Here is a 20146-nt window from a genome sequence, read left to right on the forward strand (position 1 = left end):
GTAACTTTTATAAAAAAAATTATACTGTCATTTTTAAGCTTTCCATGGGAAAGGAGTTGCAAGAAATACATAACAATAAATATAAACATCAGTACTAAAAAGACAAAAGGAAAATATTTCAGACTTCAATAAGAAAAATAAAAGACATTTTTTCTCCTTGCAGTGCTTTTGTAGATTTGGTGTTTGGTCCTGTTTCTTTTTGTTTCTGACCATCCATGCTGTACTTGTGTAAAAGCAAGGCAGCAGTAAAATTATTTCCTGTTCAGAGCTCAGTTTCTTTATGCAAAATCACCAACGTTTTGCTTCTACATGTTGCAAATATAGAAATATTTCATTTCCACAGAGAATTACAAAGGATGCCTTTCAGAACTCTCAGTATATCTCTGCCCCCATGCTCCAATTTAATCCAGATTTGCTCTAGATATAGTCAAGCACAAATAAACAACCTTCAGGAGTGCCAGCAAAATGAGGAAGTCACCTGCTATGAGTTAAGGTAAATAGATCCACTCTGAGAAAAGAGGTGATTGTTTGGAAAGTTTAGCAATTTTCTCCACCTGAGGAATTGGGAATAAATTGTAGTTGAAAGTTGTTCTCCTTCTGAATTTTAAAGGATTATTGTCTAATGCAGTGCCATTATGAAATTCAAGCCAATTCATCCTTTGCTTAGCAACCAATCAAACTTTGTCTCACACTATGAGGAATAAGGCCCTTCAACTTTCCAGTAAGAATTGGAGGAACACAGTAGATTCTGAAAGGATCTATGGCCACAAATTTACTTCACCTCAATTATTCTATAATACAGATTCCTTTATAAGAAATGCACCTGCCTTTGTGGACTGGACATGATAGAAAATGCTACCCATGTTTTATTCTCTATAGAAATTATTACATCAAAAACTGTATATCACAACCTTTCTGTTGCATCATCAAGCCAATCAGACTACTTCTATGTCTCTGTACTGCTTTCATACAAAAATGATTTTGTTTCTCATGATATTGTAAAATACAGTGCAGTATAATGTAGAGCCTGATAGAAAGTAATAAACATGTCTTCAGTAATCAATGTTGATTTTCTCTTACAGAAAAACGCTGCCCAACACTTTCTATGCCACCTAATGGAGGATTCAAGTGTGTTGATGGTGCATACTTTAATTCTAGGTGTGAGTATTATTGCTCACCAGGATATCAGTTAAAAGGAGATAGAGTAGTACAATGTATGGATAATAAAGCTTGGAGCGGAAGACCAGCTTCTTGTGTTGGTAAGTTGAAAATCATAATGATACACCACTGCATTTGGAGAGTAGTAAGAGATATACTGACCTCCCCAGAGCTACTTGACCTGTTTTTGGAGTTTTGACAGCCATGCACACACACACACACACTTCCTTCTAACCCTGCTATTCTATGATTCTGTAAGGATCTTCTGCTGGAGCAGGGGGTTGGACTAGAAGATTACCTCCGAGATCCCTTTTAGCCCTAGATTGCTGTGCTGTTTCAAAGAGTCTTCTGAAACCAGGGTTTGTGTCCTTCTGTCAGGCTACAGAACTTCTCCCATTCACTCAACTAGAATGAACTTCTGAAAACGTATCCAAACGTATCACAAAGGAATTCTTTATTGAGATGAGACAATTCCTGTAGGAGTTCAAAGCAGTGTCTGAGGTCTCTCAGGCATACAGGGATACATAAGGGAGTTTAGAACTCCTCCCCTTATCTTGATGTGTATTTGGTGAAACAAAAGCCAGGATGTTAATTCCTCCCCACCCCTCTTGTAAGGAACGATCTTTTCACAGTTTCCCAGGGCATCCCTAATTTCCCCCCACCCCCTTTTTAGAACGAACTATTCAAGAGATTCCCAAAGTACTGTACAATCTCACTGTGGAATTTTTATGATCTTCTCATCTCCTGGCTGTGCCTCTCAGAGGTGATAGTTCTGGCCATCTGGCTTTTCTCCCTCCATCGTATCATGTGTGGGTTATACAAATTTGATATAAGATTAAATATATTCAGGTTACATCAAGAAAGGATTTCTTTATCAGCACCCCCCCTTCTTCTTCCACTGAAGAAATGACAGATACACAGATCTGACACCTTCCTTCCTCTCCTTTCTTTTTTCTCTCCCTCCCTCCCTCCATGTATCTATCCATCAATCTATCCATATAACTCATTGACTTTTTCCTCCCTTTCTTTCTCTTTCTTTCTGTCCCTTCCAGAAACTTGCTTAATATATGTTCAAATCAGTGTTCAGCCCTGAAACTTAATGAAGTCAGCCAAATCCTGATTTCTAAACCCAGCTGGCATAAGGATAAAATTGATAGAGGATGGCACAGAATCATACAAGCCATAACAAGTTCTTTAGAAGGAAGGTCAGAATTAAAAAAAAAAAACAGATAGGCAATCATCATGTATAGATGTTATTTCTGAGACTCCTGTTAACATCAAGCATACACGATTTCAACAATTTTGCAATGGGTTTGGTATTGGATCTGGAAAGTTATTAGCAACCTAACATTGCTGCATGTGGCTTATTTACATATAAACCATACATTCCTGCCTTTTGCAAATTTGGGTTGTGTTCATCTAGTAACTGTTTCAATGTAATTAAACTGAACAGAACATTCTGATCAGGCAAGAAGAATTTACAGATCTAGGAGAGCCTTGAGATACAATTCTTATAGTAACGCAGGATCGTTATATTAATGTAACTGAAATTTATAAAAAATATAAAGTCCTATGTTTTATTATTTAGTGAGGGGATCCTTAGAATTATATAGCTGAAGCACTGAAAATTCCAGAAACTGGAATATTTCATTTTTATTAATTTAAGTTTATTCTTATTAGGCATTGCCTTATTTACAGTAACTGCCCGTTCTTTGGGCAGCACATTATAAAAGGTTGCCCTATCCATTTTTTATCAGCAAAAAAATTTCTTAACCAGTGTGAATATTTGTAGTTATGTGCAGAATCACAAGCTTCAATTTACTGATGATTAATTAATTTGCCTTAAGGAGGAAGCTAATGTTACAATGCAAAGTTTTTTTAAAGAAAGAACAGTAGTATTCATTGAGTCCAATAGATGTATATATTCATTTTTGACATAAGTAATGTATAAACCAGTTTGATTTGTACAAATAAGAACATGAAGCCACATACAGGCATGGGATTCAGATATCCCAGCAACTGGTTCGGTGCCCAGTTGCTGGATGGTCATTGGTGGGTGTGGTTTGTGGTGGTCTGGCACTTGAAATGGCTGTACAAAGGACTTACAGAAAATGACCAATAAAATATATTACCACAGTGGACTACCAGAACTTTTGGGAGGGCTATTTTTTGCCTTCCCAAGGGTCCAGAGGCTTCCCTTGGGCCTCTGGGAGGGCAAAAATGCCTCCCACGGGCTCTGGAGACTCTCCGGAAACAAGCCCGTTTCTGGACTTCCGGAAGGCGTGTTTTTCCCCCTCCCAGAGCCTCTGCACGGACCCTGCACTTACGTGCATCGAAAATGGGCCATGTGGAGACTCCTAGGAGGGGAGGGGAGGGGTGGGTGTGGCCAGCCGGTTGGTTCAAATACTGGCTGGCAAACCAGATGCAAATTTAACATCTGGTTCGCCTGAATCGGTCTGAATCGGTAGAATCCCACCCCTGGCTATATAGCTTCAGGCTATATATACTTTACTGGGAACACAGAGACTTTCAGCAAAAATGGATACCCAGTATAAAGTTTCATATAGTTTCAATATTCATTTCAATCCAAAGGCAAGCAAAATATTTAAAAGTCTGCAAATGGAACTTTAAAGCTTTAGTCTCCTAGTCTTCTTCCATCTATTTTAATTTGAATAATTCCACTTTCTTCAAAATTAATACCAGATTTTTGAAATTTGGTGCAAATTTTACTAAACTTTTAGTTTTTAGTTTGGTTTTTACTGGCCTGCTAGTAATGATTGTCTACAAATAAATCAAATTTCATTGAAATACATCATGAATGATAAAAATGAAAAAAAAGTATTTTAAAAAAGTAGGGGTGCCAATTATAATGCAGTAAAAAACTGAAGACTGAATAGAACAGCACTTTGAATAGAAAAAGTGCTTATTTTTACAAAATTAGAAAAATTTTGAACAGCACAGGTAACTAAAATTAAGAGTAGACAAGAAATCACTTTGTGTGAAACATTTTATTTCTTTGCATAGATGGTGTTATAAATAGTTCTCTAGTATTTTAGATATTTCATTGGTATCATTTTAATATTCAACAGTTTAATTTTAACTGTCCTGGTAGCAGTTTGTGAGTTAATGTTATTACTATTGTTTAAAAATGTTCTGTGTTGTAACACTAGCTTAAAACAAATCATTATGTTTGTCTGTGTTTTAATTTACAGATATGGAACCTCCAAGAATTCAGTGTCCAAGTGTAAAGGAGAAAATAGCAGAACCCAATAAATTAACATCTAGGGTATTCTGGGATATTCCAGAGGGACGGGATACTGCTGATGGCATTTTGACAGAGTGGGTAAAGATGTAAAAAGTAAATTGAACAATAAAGTGGCAGTTTATAAATGTAAAAGCTGTAGATGAAAAACACTTTTTAAGTTTATATACTTTTAATTTAATACATAATGCTCTACAAGTTAGTATGAATTGAGAAGTTTACAGCATTTTAGTTCCTAGTCCTTTCTTTCAAACATGCAATCCAAATAATTTTATAGAAGTAATTGACAAGTAATACAAGATCAACTTTTATATAGCTAGTGCAGATTTTATATCCATATACAGTGTTGCAGGATCCAATCTAGGTCAGTCACCAGGACCAGAGGTTTTATCTTCTGAGCTTTCAGATTCATGCTGGAGCCCATCTTCAGGAAACTTCTCTCTTGCAGAGTGTGTGCTGTTCTGTGTGTGGTATTTATAGTGCCTGTTGTAACTGGCTTTTTTAAATGTTGATTGGGGTGTGTTGGTGGTTGGCTTTTATGGCATCAGCTATTATTTGCTTATGCTGTCCAGCCCTTGCCTTTTTAAGTACTTGATAGGCTGGTGGAAAATCATCACTCCTGTTGTCTGTTTCACTGCCCTGGCTGTTTTTGTGCCTGCTCGTCCAATAATCTTAGTAGCTGCAAAATTGAACGTGTCCTTGTTCATTGCAGTGTGAAGCTACTTGTGACGCTATAGTATTGTTGTTGTTGCATATCAGTAGATGGTGTTTTAAAAAGTCAGATTCTCAGAAGTTCCAGATAAGTATAATATTAACATATCCATATTCTCTAAAACATATGCTGCAAGAATGAGACATTGCTGTCTTTATAAAAGTTAACATTACTTTATTTCATTTTTAGTGTTGTTTTGAAAGGACTTCCACCAGGCTCATATTTTTCAGAAGGAGATCACAAAATTCAATATACTGTGTATGACAGAGCTGGGAATAAGAAAACTTGCAAATTTTTGGTCAAAGTCAGAGGTAAGATCTCTTTCCAGCTAAAAACAAGCACAATCATTGAACCCAAACCACACTCACATGTTATTCAGAGATGTAGACTAGCTTCTTGAATGTACCCATCACAGCCAATATTCAGAGTTACAGTTCCAATATATCTGGAAGGTATTACACTGGTTCAGGCTGATGTGGACAATACAAAATAAATAGGAGCCAGCTTTTTCAAGAACATTGAAGATAATAAGTTGATGCATTTTGTATGACTGAACTACTACACCATAATCTCTATTACATATAGTGCTGGGATTTACTGTTGGGATTTACTCTTGAGGATAGCAAATTTTCTCTCAGATTTAGATAATTATACCCAGTGGTTGGATTTAGCGGGTTCACAGTGGTTCACGTGAACCGGTAGCTAACTTCTTCTGCAGTTCAGTGAACTAGCTGATCTTATCATTGGCTGCCCCTGCCCCTACCCCTCTCCTCCCAGCCACTCCTTGCCTGGATGGCTCTTAGCCTAGGTTTGTCTGGCTGTTGAGGGGAAAACAGATGAGGGTCTGGAGAAGGTAAGGCCAATGGTGGAGGAGGAAGAATCATCCCAGGCCCGCCATATTTGTTCAAAGGGTGCTGGTGTGTGGGGGTGGGCTGGCTGGTGGACGGGTGATGTGACAAAGTAGCATTTTGGTCCCTGGCCACCTTCAGCCTGCGGGGCTCACACTGCTCTGCTCACTGTGATTGCTTGTGAAGGTAAAGCCAACAGTAGGGGACGGAGACCTGCTCTGGGCTTGCCATGCTCAGTCAAAGAGCACAGGCCGGCAGGTGGGCCAGCTGGTGTGTGAGGATCAGCTGGCAGAGGGGCAATGTGGGTGGCCTTGTGGTCCATGGATGCCCACACCTGCCAGCAGCAGTGGCAGGCAAGGCACATCCTCCTCAGACCCCCATCTATTCCCCCCCAAACAGCCAGATAAACCTACGTGAAAAGCCAGTCCTCTCTGCTTCTTTCACCTCCATGGGTTTAGGCATATGGTTGGGAGGCTGGAGTGGGGAAAAGCCTGAATGCGTGGAGATTCAGGCCTGGCTGCATTCCCCAAGTGGCAATCCCAGCCCCTGCCACCCCTGCCAATGCCTTGCAAGCCAGCCTAGCCTGAGCACACCAGGTGCTCCTGGGTAGTCTCCTGGGGACCACGCATGAAGGGATGATCGACCCTGGCCTCAGAGAGGCAGTCAGGCAAGACCAGTTGGTGAGGACTCCATGTCCAACAAAGATGCCGGGTGTGGGGCTTCCTCCCTTCCCTCTTCTGGGCAGATTTACAAAGAAAGGGCTGGAAACTTCAAGCCAGATACACTTCACAGCCCTCACCTCCCCCGATCCCGCTGGCAGTTGTGGACAGCAGTTCGGCTTTCCCAGCTGGCCTCAACCCCCAATTTCAGCCTGCCCTTTCCTTCCTCCTGTAGTTAATGGCAGTGAAGAAGGCAAGCTAGGGCTACACCACTGCCGGTCAGCCCTCTCCCCAAGTCTGCATCTCACCCCGATGGCTGCCAATGGGTGGTGGGCAGCAAGTGGCCATGAGGCTACATCACCCACATTGTCCCTCCACCAGCTGGCTCTCCCTGCCTGGCCAAGGTGGAGTATGGGAGTGCCTGCCCTCCCAGACACTATCTGAGGGGGAAGAGTCCCAAACAGTGCTGGGAGAGGAGTGGTGAGGGGAGGGGTGAGGCGAGGCGAGGCGAGGCGCCCCTTGGCATGAGTGACGTCAAGTTGACCATGCCCACCCAGTCACATGATCACCCCAGCCAAACCCACCCAGTCAGTCATTAGGGCAGAGAACTGGTTATTAAATAATTTTAATCCCACCATTGATTATACCATCATCTATGTTCATGTAATTATATAAAGGATTAAATTGCTGATTAGACGTGAGCATTGCATTCCATTTATTAATGTGATACATTGCACTTAGGAAATAAAACAATCCAATTCAGTTTGTAGTTGAAATTCCCATCATAGCAAACAGATATAATAAATGGCATTATTCTGGCTTTAGGATCATTGGGAGTTCAGCTTTATAAATGATAGTGCTGTATAAAAACAGGATTGTTACCCAGATAGTCTTATTATTATCCCATGAATTAATAGATATTAATCATGTACTGCCTATTAATTAGTTAACTAGAAATAAATACATCTTTCAAGAAGTACTAGGTTTTCATTTTGATGTACCGGAATGATGATGAATACTGAATTTTGTTATTTTGTTAAAGTTAGGCGCTGTGGAAAATTGAATGCCCCAGACAATGGCTACATAAAATGTTCTGGTGATGGAGATAATTATGGTGCAACTTGTGACTTTTCCTGCATTGGTGGGTACGAATTGCAGGGAAGTCCAGCAAGAGTTTGCCAGTATAATTTAGGCTGGTCAGGAACAGAGCCAACCTGTACACGTACGTGAGTAATGAATAAATCCTGTAAGAGAGAAGAATATAGCTCAGGATTATATGCATTATTTGAAACACAGCTTAACCTAATACCCCTTCAAGTTTCTTCAAGTTTTTTTTTTGTTAACATAACTTACATGTAGATTAAGTGGACAATATTTTGCCAATAAGCAATAAAAAAATGTTTATTTCATTTTGTAAATAGACTGACAAAATGGCAGTCAACATAATAGCATTGCTTTTTATCTTTGTATCATTGTTATTAAAGCCAAGAAAGTTCTCTCTTTTTCTGTACATCTTCAGTGTTAGACATATATGGAAATTTATAGAAAAATCTATAACTATACTTAGCTTTCTATTTCTTTTCTAAAGTTTTCTCCCATTATAATTTTCAATTCTTTTATAAACCTAAAAAACAAATGATGCTGTAATGTTCAGAATTGGAACAAAGAGCTTTGTGGAACAAAGTAAAGTAAAGTAAATTTGGATTATGAAAATCCATGGATGTTCTCTAACTTTGAATATTTCTCTCTATCCAATTCTTATTCTGTGGATTTCTTGGTCTTTTTGGATAAATATTGATAAAAGCCATATAATAAAGTTAGAAGGAGAGATGAAGGGAGGGTTAGATTGAGATTTTATTTCTATCTCTTGTTTATTTTTTATTTCTATTTCTAATACTGGGAACTCAAAGGCGAAAAGGTCTTCCAAAGAATGTATAATTGCTCACATAGCACTTGTTTGCAGTTGTTTAAATTAAATGAGTCTTCTCCTGGGGTGGTTGTCAGCTGTGCTTCCATTCAAAATCCAAGAAAGAAAATCTTAGTCTCTATTAAAATAAAGAAAAGTACTTTTACTGAATTTGAAGTGATAGCAACAAAGGAAAGCAAGTTCTGAGAAAATAAGTGCGGAAATTACATATTGAAAATTATTCCAAGTTCCCTCCCCCAGGAGTTCAGACTGGTCATCCAATCTGAGCTGTATATAATGTCATGTGGGGTACATCTTCAGGTGGCGTCTCACACATCTGGTATGCCAAGATGGTTGACCTTGGCCTAGAAAAGATAAGTGTATGCAGTTGCACAGTAATCAGGAAAGTGTCCCATCAGTTTTAGTCCCATCCCTTCCAGCACCCTTCCCCCCTCAAACACCAAATTATTCCCCCCCCCCCATTTCCATGGCAACCAGCAAGAGTCAAGCAGCAAGAGATGTCAGGAAAACTTCTTGGAGGGTGACAGTTGTGCTGCTAAGCAATCCAGGAAAAAAAAAGATCCAGGTGCTTTAGGAAATTGATGGCTGATGCTGCTTGAGCAAACTCTAATTTTCCAGAGCACCTTTCTCCTTTCAAATGCAAAGCTCTACATCACCAATTTAAAAATAACTTCAAATGTTACAATTAATTGGGTTGTGTGTGGTCTGGATTTGAAGGCGGGGAAAGGGTTTGGAGCCCATTTCTGGCACTCTTATAGGATCTGTTGAAACTGTATACAAAAGGCTGATCTTTCTTCAGGAGCTGGAAAAACTTTTTAAACTTTGGCATTAGCTAAGACTTTTTCTGTCTCCTTTTCTATGTGATTTGTGGTTTATTTTCAAGTTTCTATATGAACATAGTAGCATGATTTTTGTTTGTATATTTTTCAGCTATGAATATTAATATTGGTGTGAGGACAGCAGCAGCTCTTCTAGATCAGTTTTATGAAAAACGGAGGTTGCTTATTATATCCACTCCTACTGCATCCAATTACTTTTACAGAATGCAGCTGGGAATATTGCAGGTAAAGAAAAGTTTATTATACTTAAGTGAAATTTTATTTCTACTCCCAAATTAATATAGATGGACAGTGTCTTTAAAGTGTTTGCTCCTTTATTGAATACACATTATGACAATCTGGATCCACATACTCACAAAGGGCTGTGTGAATGAGTTCCAGTTCTTGTTAAACAAAAGGTGATTCTCATAATTTCCCTTTAAATTCACTACTCACTCTGTTCTAAGAAAGTCTTTAATCCATTCTAGATTGGATGGAACAGAAGCAAAGGTGAATCTGCAAAATTGCTTCCTCTTCTGACCCATTGCTGCAGTAATTCAGCTTAGAGGACAATGGTCTTGATACAATTTGGAGTTATGCTTATTTTTTCCTCTTCAAAATGAGTCTAAAATTTTTAGCAAGCATATAGGAACAATCACTTTAATTCAGGAACCTTTCAACCTTGACTTAGTCCATTCCACTTAAAGGCTGCTTTCCTGCTCCCTCCCTCCCCACAAATAAATAAATGGTTCATATACAGAATGAAATGGGACTTCTTGTTTTGGATACATGACCTAATGGTTCCAGGAAAAAAATCAGGGAGCCTTAAAAGTGTATGTGATTAAACAGAATTTGCGTGTGAAAGTGAAATTTAATGTGTAACCACTCCTTTTTTTGACAAGCTTTCAGAAGTGAATAGTTTCTTTTTTTTAATTTTATTTATATATTTTCTCTTCATATACAATAAGTGCATAGTGAACAGCGTACTGTCTGAGTCAGTTTACATAACAACATTAAACTCCTAATTTCTACCTCTATTTTACAATCATTGTTAAAACAAGTCCCAAGTTTGAAAATATTCTGTGTCTTCTTTTTCTTTTATCTTTAATGTTAGTCTGTCCATTTCTGCACAATCTAATCTTTTTAAATTATTTCTTCTGTGGATGTTTCCTCATTTTTCCAGTGTTGCACAAATACAATTGTTGCTGCTGTCAAAACATGTAATATTAAATATACATTCCCTTTATCATATTTCTTTGGTAATATGCCTAACAAAAAGAAATCTGGTTTATAATCTATATGCTGCTTTAACATTTTTTCTAACCACGTATGAATTTTCGTCCATTTTTTTTTGCCTTTGGACATGTCCACCACATGTGATAATATGTACCCAGAGTTTACAGTTGGATGAAAATGTAACATTTGATTACATTTCCAACATTTAGCAGACATGTTTTTCAACATTTTGGCTAATATAGCCAGTGGTAAGTGCCACCTATAAAACATTTTGTATAAGTTTTCCTTATATGTAGTTGCCATCATTAATTTATAGTTTCTTTCCCAGAGCTTTTGCCAATCATCTAATTCTATGGTATGTCCAAAGTTCATCTATCATTGCCTCTTTTGCCTATTCATCTTCCATTTTTAGGCTTAATAAAAAATTATATAATTTCTTAATTAACTTTTCATCCACCATTAACATTGATTAAATGTTGTTTGCTCTTTATAAAAACCATAAGTCTTAACATCTTTCTCATATCTCACTTGCATTTGCATTTGTGGCTATCACAATAAATCAACACCCTGTTTCTGTAATTCTTGTTTAATTTTTAGTTTCCCCTTTGCATTTAAGATATTTTTATATGTTAAAATTTTCTCCAGGTTTACTAGATTTGGGTGAACAAATGCTTCCATTGTTGAAAGCCATCCTGGTATTTTTATATAAATTTTTGCTTTCACCTTTTCCCATACTAAAAATAGAGCATTCCTTACATAATGTCTTTGGAAGTAGCTATTACTTTTGTTCTTACCATACCATAAAAAAGTGTGCCATCCTAACTGGAGTTCATGACCTTCTACAGTAATCTTCTATGTGTGAGAGTTATCCATTCTTTCACCCATGTTAATATGCATGCTTGGTAATATAGTTCCCCATCTGGTAGCCCAAATCTACCATTGTTTTTGGATTCTTGCAACATTTTCAATCTTATTCTAGCTTTCTTTCCTTGCCAAATAAATTTCAAAATTGTTGTATTTAGCTCATCAAAATATTTTTTTCTCTATTTTTATAGGAATTGTTTGAAACAAAAAAAGTAGTTTTGGTAGAATATCCATTTTTATAGTCACTATTCTTCCTACCATTGATAATTGCAAATTTTATACATTCCTCCAAAATTATTTCATGTAGTAGCCTTATATAGTTATCTTCTTTTATTGTTGCACAACTTGCTGTTAAATATATTCCCAAGTATTTAATTTTCTTGACTATCTGAAGGTCTGTCTTTTTTGTTAGTTCATTTTTTTGTTTGCCTATAAGATTTTTAACTATTTTTTTCTTTGTTTACTTTCAATCTTGCTACTTCCCCATTCTTTTCTATTCTTGTCATTAATTTGGGACCAGTTTCCAATGGTTCTTCTAGGATGAATATCAAATAATCCACAAATACTTGTAATTTATATTTTTCTTTTTTTATTCCTATATCTTTTAATTCTACATCTTGTCTAATATTCTTGTTTAACACTTCCAGTGTTAATATAAATAGCAATGGGGATATGGGCATCCTTATCTTGTGCCTTGGCTATTACTTTTGCTGTTTGTCTGTAGTATATTGTCTTAATCATGTTTATAAATTTCTCTCCAAAGTCCATACAATCTAGCTGTTTCATCATAAATTGCCAATTTACATGCTTTCTGCATGTCTAAAAAGATCAACATTTGTTTTTCTGAATATGTTTCATAATATTCCAGTGTATCTAAAATAAATCTTACATTGTTTTTTATTTGTCTTTTTGGTAGGAATCAATTTTGGTTTGGATGAATAAATTCATTAAAACTATTTTAGGTCTCTCTGCCATTATTGATGCAAATATTTTGTAATCTGCATTTAGTAATGATATTGGCCTATAGTTTTTACTTGTATCAAATTTGTTTCTTCTTTTAGAATTAAGATAATATTTGCTCTGTCCAAATATTTGGTATTTAGGCCTCTAGCAGTACCTCTAGCATTGACAGGCTTAAGGTATCTTGTAGATGTTTATATATTTCTGCTGGTAATACAACCAGTCCTGGAGTTATTATTTTTGCCTCTTTGTCATCTCTGTCAGCTCCATCATCATTATTTTTTCATTTAACATATCTTTGATGTTCTCATTTAATATACTTTGATGTTCTTTGGTACTTTAGCTCTTTCCAAGTATTATATCATCATTTCTTCCTAATTTTTTTCTTTATCATATAATTTTTCATAAAATTCTTGAATTATTTTATTTTTAATCTCATTTTCCTCTTCACATCTTTTCACATCAGTTTCTTCTCTTTTCCCTTTTTCAGTTTGTAGGCAAACTGTTGTAATGACGAGGCAGTCGAGGTGTTTGATCATGATCAAATGAATCATGATGAACTTAATTGGAGTCTAGTCTTGCATTTATACACATTTTTAGTAATCCTCTAACATTGGTTAACTTCAGTTTCTGCTCAGCTTTCGTTACTGTTTAGCATAGTAATTAACACAATTAATTATCTCTAGTTAAAGTCTAACATATGTTTACTTCCTCTCTCTAATCCTTCTTTACATTAGTGATTTTGTTTGCCTGAGTTGTATTTGCTTTGGAACCTTCATTACCTGAGGTTTGCCATCAAGATAATAACATTCCTGCAATTACAACTCTACATATCCTCATTTTTTATTTTAAATGGAGGATTCAAAGATTTATGAATGTATCTCAATTGTAGAGGATTAAGAGAGGGGGAAGTAGAACAAAACAATGCAAACAAATTTGGAATACATTGAATAAAACAACAGGTTACATTTAGTACAATAATAATAATTATAACATAAAAGAAAAACTGTCTGAGCCAAGACCAATCAGGGAGCCAATTGGTTAGCCACTCAAAAGGTGAGTACTGAGCATGGATATTATTTTGAATGTATGATTGTAAATTGGCAAGCTCATCCTTAATAGTTTTATTCAAAGAATGAAAAATTCTGGGAATGAACATTAGTGGCATATTTATCAAAAAAGAACCACATTATTAGGATTCTTAAGCTGCCAACCAGCGCATATCGATCCTGTATTAGAGTGATCAGAGGCATTAAAAATAGGAAAATTGTCAGGATACATATTAGGAGCTATATTAAGTCCATACAAAGAAGAATTAAAGGTACCTGACAACCAATAGTAGTTAGAACAATAACTATAATCCCCTAGCTTTTTTAATATGTGCTGAGCAGCATCATAATCAGACCAGTTATGAAGCCAAGTGTGTTTAGTGTGACAACAGAAACACAGACCCCTTGTAAATTGACTAACTTTCAAGTAACGCCAACAGACAGAATTCAATTGCATAGGGGGTTTAGAAAATAGCCAGGAGTGTGAAATAGTTTGTAGTTGTGAGATAATAAATGTAGAAGACATGATCAAGTTAGGGGTAAAAGAAATTTGACCAAATGCTATTGGGGGCTCATAGTATAAAGTAGTATTTGTGCCATGGGTCATAAACATATATTGTGCATGACAAACCCACAAATTAGGGTTAAGATGAACCACAGAAGTGTCATTTTGAGCAGAAACACCATTAACCATAAACAAAAAAATACAAAGTAAAATTGTAACAGAATTAGCAGTAATAATAGCAAAAACAGCAGCAACAAGATTTTCAGGAGTCTGAGGTAATGAGGCCTGTTGCAGTTGTTGTTGAGCTTGATATGTAGTAGATTTAACCTGACCCCAAGGGATGGGTTGTGGGCGCTTTGAACTTGGAAGCCGGGCTTCTGTGTTCAGATGAAGATTGAAATCTGGAATCAGGTTGTGAAGGCCCTGATGCCATACCATGATACAGACAAACACAGTGTACTGGAACCCACACTGCTTGTTCAGTAGAAGGATCTTCCGTGGCAGCATAACCACAACCCCAGGTGATCAGTGGTGTAGGGCCTTTCCAGGTTGGATCTGGAGCTTGGTGATACTTTACCAAAGGCCTTGCTAAAGATTCAGTAGTTCGAAAATGTAAATTAACAGGTGAGTCTGCAAAAGAATCTAAAAAGGTTAAATAATTCCAAGTATACAATACAGCAATGAGATTTTGAATCTTTCGCAGATGGTAAGGGCCAGACTCAGTTTGTAATTGTTTTTGAAGCAATGTCTTAAAAGTACGATGAGCTTGCTCTACTATAGCTTGACCCTGAGAGTTGTAAGGAATTCCATGCACTAAAGTAATATTCCATTTCTGACAAAAGGTTTGAAATTCCTTACTAATATAAGCGAGGCGATTGTCAGTTTTCAACTTAGAAGGCCGACCCATTACAGCAAAAGAGGATAGGCAATGAGAAATAACAGCTGAAGTACGTTCATGTTTTGAAACCATAACCCAAAGGAAATGTGAATGAGTTTCAATAGACATGTAAAAATAACAGTATGGCTTAAAGGTTGAAAACTGAATTACATCCATTTGCCAAATTTGATTAGCTTGAGTTCCTCGTGGGTTGACACCCACTGGAAAGGAAACTGCCAGTTGCTGACAAGCTGGACAAGCACGGACAATATCCCAGGCTTGAGATAATGAAATTTTAAATTGCTTTGCAAGCGATTTGGCATTTTGATGAAAATAAGAATGGCTATCAACAGGATCAACAAAGACGCAACATCCTTTAAGGATTCATCTGCCTTCTGATTTCCTTCAGTCAAGGCATTAGAAAAGAGAGTATGACTCCGAATGTGTTCTACATACAAAGAATACAAGCGAGTTTCCAAACTATTCTTTAAAGATAAAAACAAGGATAACAAATTCTTATCCAAACAGAGCACAATAAGAAAAGGGAAGAGATTGCATAGCTAAATACACATATTGAGTATCAACAATCAAGTTAATAGGTTGGTCATTGAACAATTGTAAAGCTAAAATCACAGCAGCCAGCTCAGCACGTTGAGCTGAAGTCTGCGTGGCAGTAAATTTAGAATACCATTGTTGTTGAATCTGCCAGACGACCACACCCCTTGTAGGTGAGCCATCAGTAAAAACTTTAAGAGCTTTAGAAATAGGATTTCGCACAAAAATGGAAGAAAAGGCCAGATTTAAAGTAGTAGTAACCACTATACTAGGATCCTTGGGTAAAGAATACAATAAGTTTCCCACATATTGAGAAAAGGCTATCTGATATGATTCTGAAATCATCATCAAATGCTCATGTTCAACTTTTGTACAAGTGAAAGCTATGCTAATGAGATCCTGTCCTGTAATATGTAAGGCTCGTTTATGACCTTTAATAATCAAATCTTCTAATGTTAATTGATACAGATAAATGTTTCCAGGCGGAGTAGCTGACAAATTAATCCATTCATGAATGTTGACTGCCTGTGGAGAGGCATTAGAATAAAGACATCCTGTGGGTAAGGGTGCAGTAGGAAGAATAGCTAAGCAAAATCCTATTGTTAAGGATGTTATCCTGTCCACATATCAATGCTTAAACTTATTCAATATTTTTTGAAGGCATGTTCTTTGAAGATCAGTTAATATAATTAGATCAACTGGTGATTGTGCTCCCTTCAAAGACTGAAATAAGGCCAACATCACCAGTTGTAATGTAGAAGAATGGGCATGCCCAATTAATAATGCCAAGTATTTTTTGCCATTGTACTAAGGTATATGATTTCTGTACTTGTAATTCAGGAAGAATTGAAATGGAGCAATTATGCAACATTCTATGTTCTAAGTAGGTATAAGGTTCTACCTTTTGAATTTTGTCTGAGGCTATATACAATCCCTTTTGTGCTACAGTGTCTGTTAACTCTTTTAACAACTTAGATTCATCAAAATCTGGGGCTGCTATCAATATATCATCCATATAATGATAGACTAAATAGGAAGGAAATTTATTCCTAAAGGGTTGAAGAGCATTATCCACAAAATATTGACAAAGTGTAGGGGAATTAAGCATTCCCTGAGGCAACACTCGCCAATGATATCGTTTTGTAGTAATATTTGCTTCCAATCTTCAGGGATCATTGTATAACCATTTTTTATTCCTTCTACAAGTCCTCTTATAAAATTTCCACTAATCCCATAGTCTGTAACTACCTTTCCTAAGATCTGATAAGGCAGACCTTATTATTCTGCTACTTGCAGTCCAAGCTGTGGCCCCTGACCAAGATGATATTGTACTGGACAAACAGACAGTAATTCTGCAAGTTCTGTTCCTGAGACAGAGGCATCTTTTTTACAATCCTCAACCATTTTCTGAAAAGAAGACTGAACAATAGAGTCAGGAGGCTTTTGCCCTGTATCTGCAGAAGCTGAGAGAATTGAAGACATGTATTCAAGTGAAGAAGGAGGATAAATGACAACATTAGTATAACATGAAGGTGGAGGTGTTAAAAGAGAAAGTTCATTGTGACCAAATTTTTCAATTGCATTTCTACATAAATGCCACACCTGCAAAACTTCTATTTTTGCTCTAGGTTCAGTATGCAATGTTCCCAATCAGTTAATTTTAAAGACCCCTCTTCACTGACCCCATAAGCACTGAGTTGCAATCTCCTGGACCAGCCTTAAGAGATTTTTGTCTGGTACCTCAGTATTATTTTTTTTCAACAAATAGCCTAATTCATCTACATGCTTCCTGTGTTCCTCAGAAAGCAAAGACTCCATACTTACAGAAACCAAAAGGTTGAAGAAACGACAAAGGGTTGAAAGTGCACCAAATCCTTGCCGGACGAAGTAAGAGGGTCCCTGTTCGGGCGCCACTTGTTGTAATGACGAGGCAGTCAAGGTGTTTGATCATGATCAAATGAATCATGATGAACTTTATTGGAGTCTAATCTTGCATTTATACACATTTTTAGTAATCCTCTAACATTGGTTAACTTCAGTTTCTGCTCAGCTTTCGTTACTGTTTAGCATAGTAATTAACACAATTAATTATCTCTAGTTAAAGTCTAACATATGTTTACTTCCTCTCTCTAATCCTTCTTTACATTAGTGATTTTGTTTGCCTGAGTTGTATTTGCTTTGGAACCTTCATTACCTGAGGTTTGCCATCAAGATAATAACATTCCTGCAATTACAACTCTACAGCTAACCATCTTCCCGATTTATTAGCATTTTCCAAGAAGTTTTGTTTTGCTCTTTTAATTTGTTGCACCAATCCTTTCTTTTTTTATTAAGTTCAGTATATGTTTTATTATTTCCATTCAATTTTTTAAAATTTTCTTTTGTGGATGTCTTTGTAATTCCAATTCAAGTTTTTTAAATTCTTCCCTTAATGTCATTTGATGTTGTTTTTCTTTCTTATTCTTTGTTTGCAATTTAAGTTATAGCTAATCCCCTAATGTGTGCTTTAGCTGTGTCCCATACATTTTGCAGTGATGTCTCTTCTTTTTTAATTTCTTTGATGAAAAATTCCATTTCCTTTGCTGTTGCATAAATTGTATAAATTCTTTATCTTTTAATATAGATTGATTCAGTGTCCATCTCAACTTTTTCTTTTCTCCTTTCCAATTTACATTTATCAGATTGTCGTCAGCCCAGTATTGGTTTCTATCTCAATTTCTTGCAAATTGGTTCTTAATTCAGGTGACATCCATATCATATCAATTCTGAAGCATGATTTATGTTTATTTGAATAGAATGTGTATTGATTTTTTTTCAGATTCATTTCTCTCCACATATCCTGTATACAAGTTTCTTCTATCATTTTAAAAAATGCCTTGGGAGGTATTTTTCTTTCCTTTTTCCCTGTCTTACTACTCCTATAGTCTATTTTTCCATCTACAATTGCATTAAAGTCTCCTACAATGCAGATATTTTGATACTCCATTTCTAATATCTTTTTATGCAACTTTTGGTAAAATTCTTCTTGCTTATTATTTAGCTATCAAAAGTATCTGTTTTTGGTTCATCACTATTTCCACCATTTAAAATCCTTCCTTCTTCATCTGCATATATTTGTTTGGAGCTTATTGTTTCCTTAATGTATAGAGCTACATTAAGAATTATCCCTCTTTTCTTTTGCTGCGCTGATGAAAAATATAATTTCCCAATTTTAGGCCATTTCAATAGTTTACTGTGTTCTTTTTTATATGAGTTTCTTGCAAGCAAATTATATCTATTTTTAACTTTTGTAATTGTGCAAAAAAAATCCTTTTTATGGGGGAATTCAATCCATTTATATTTATTGTCCATATTTCATTTTCCCTCTCCATCTCCTTTACTTATATATAGGTTTAATTCTAGTTGTTCTTGTCTGTCTCTGTTCTTTTGCCCTTGCTCCTTCTTGTTCTGTCTTTTCTGTTTCACCTTCTTCTCGTATATTTCTCTCTTCTACTGTTGCTTCCTCCTTTCCTTTATCTTCCAGTTCTTTTGTTTCTTTTCTCTCAGTTGCAGCAATGTAGTTATCTATCGAATCTAGCCTATATTTTTTGTCATCCCAATTAACTGTTCCCTTTGGGATCAGCCATCTGAAATTAACTTCTCTTTTAATTAATGGTCAAGAATTGATATTGTTTCCATATATCTCTAACCCTCCTAGGAATCAGTTTTAGAACTGTGGTTTCTTTCCCTCTATATTTGTAAAACCATATAATAACATACAAATACCACGTTTCCCTGAAAATAAAAACCTGTTGTATATTTTTTGCCACCAAAAAAGGCACCAGGTCTTATTTTCAGGGAATGTCATCCACTAACCTCACATGCGCGTATCGCCCCCGGCCTCCTTTTCACTGACAGAGGCCTTCAGGAACTTCTGTAGTCGGCAAGGCTTTCCTAAAGGTCTCTGCAGCAGATGACAGAGCTCTGGATTGATCCAGAACTTTGTTATCAGCTACAGAGGCCTTCAGGAAAACCTTGCCAGCCTTGCCAGCTGCAGAAGAAATGGGCCAGGTGTCAGAGGGTGCAAGGCCTGGCTACAACTGTCCAAAGATAAGTAGTAGGGCAGCTCCACCATCCAATCCCCACCCTAGCTTAATTTTTACTCATGCACTCTGGAGTGGGATATTAATTAGGGCTTATTTTGGGGGGTAGGATGTGTACACGTGTAAAAATCAAGCTAGGACTTACTTTCAGGGTAGGTCGTATTTTGGGGGAAACAGGGTACCTTGTTATACTGAATATATCATTCAGTTAGACCAGGGTCTGCAACCTTAAACACTCAAAGAGCCATTTGGACCCTTTCCCACAGAAAACAAAACACTGGGAGCTAAAAACCTGAGTGGGTGTGGCCAACTCAATGTCACTTGCTCCCACTCAGTCACATGACTCCCCAGCCATGCCTTCCCAAGTTTTGTGGTTCCCGGTGTTTTCTGTGAGAAATGGGTCTCTTTCACTCTGTTTTTCTCTCTCTGTCTCTTTCTCTCTCTCATCTCTCTATCTCTTTCTCTCTGTATCTCAACTCTCTTTTTCTCTCTCATCTCTCTCCCTCCCTCCCTCTCCCTCTCTCTCCCTCCCTCCCTCTCTCATCTCTCTCATCTCTTTCTCTCTCATCTCACTTTCTCTCATCTCTTTCTCTCTCATCTATAACTCTATGTGTGTGTGTGTGTTTTCTTAAGC

At 36.7% G+C, this 20146-nt stretch overlaps 1 protein-coding gene and 1 long non-coding RNA gene across 6 annotated transcripts in view; one reads left to right on the forward strand and one right to left on the reverse strand.

The window, feature by feature from the left end:
* The window catches only part of LOC148125359 (uncharacterized), a 318026-nt gene that overhangs the window by 252634 nt on the left and 45246 nt on the right, over positions 1–20146 (reverse strand). The gene's annotated exons all lie outside the window — the stretch shown is intronic.
* The window catches only part of SRPX (sushi repeat containing protein X-linked), a 131854-nt gene that overhangs the window by 91772 nt on the left and 19936 nt on the right, over positions 1–20146 (forward strand). For 4 of the 5 annotated variants that reach the window (XM_087937773.1, XM_087937774.1, XM_026713669.2 and 1 more), the window contains 5 exons: positions 1083–1259; positions 4371–4497; positions 5322–5443; positions 7682–7861; positions 9497–9630. In XM_087937773.1, coding sequence (XP_087793899.1) covers positions 1083–1259; positions 4371–4497; positions 5322–5443; positions 7682–7861; positions 9497–9630 — 740 coding nt within the window. The remainder of the gene's footprint in view (positions 1–1082; positions 1260–4370; positions 4498–5321; positions 5444–7681; positions 7862–9496; positions 9631–20146) is intronic. The other variant, XM_087937776.1, reaches the window with a different exon arrangement.

This window comes from Pseudonaja textilis, chromosome 7 (assembly GCF_049901715.1).
Source record: "Pseudonaja textilis isolate UNSWEBS1 chromosome 7, rPseTex1.2, whole genome shotgun sequence".
NCBI classification, from domain to species: Eukaryota; Metazoa; Chordata; class Lepidosauria; order Squamata; family Elapidae; genus Pseudonaja; species Pseudonaja textilis.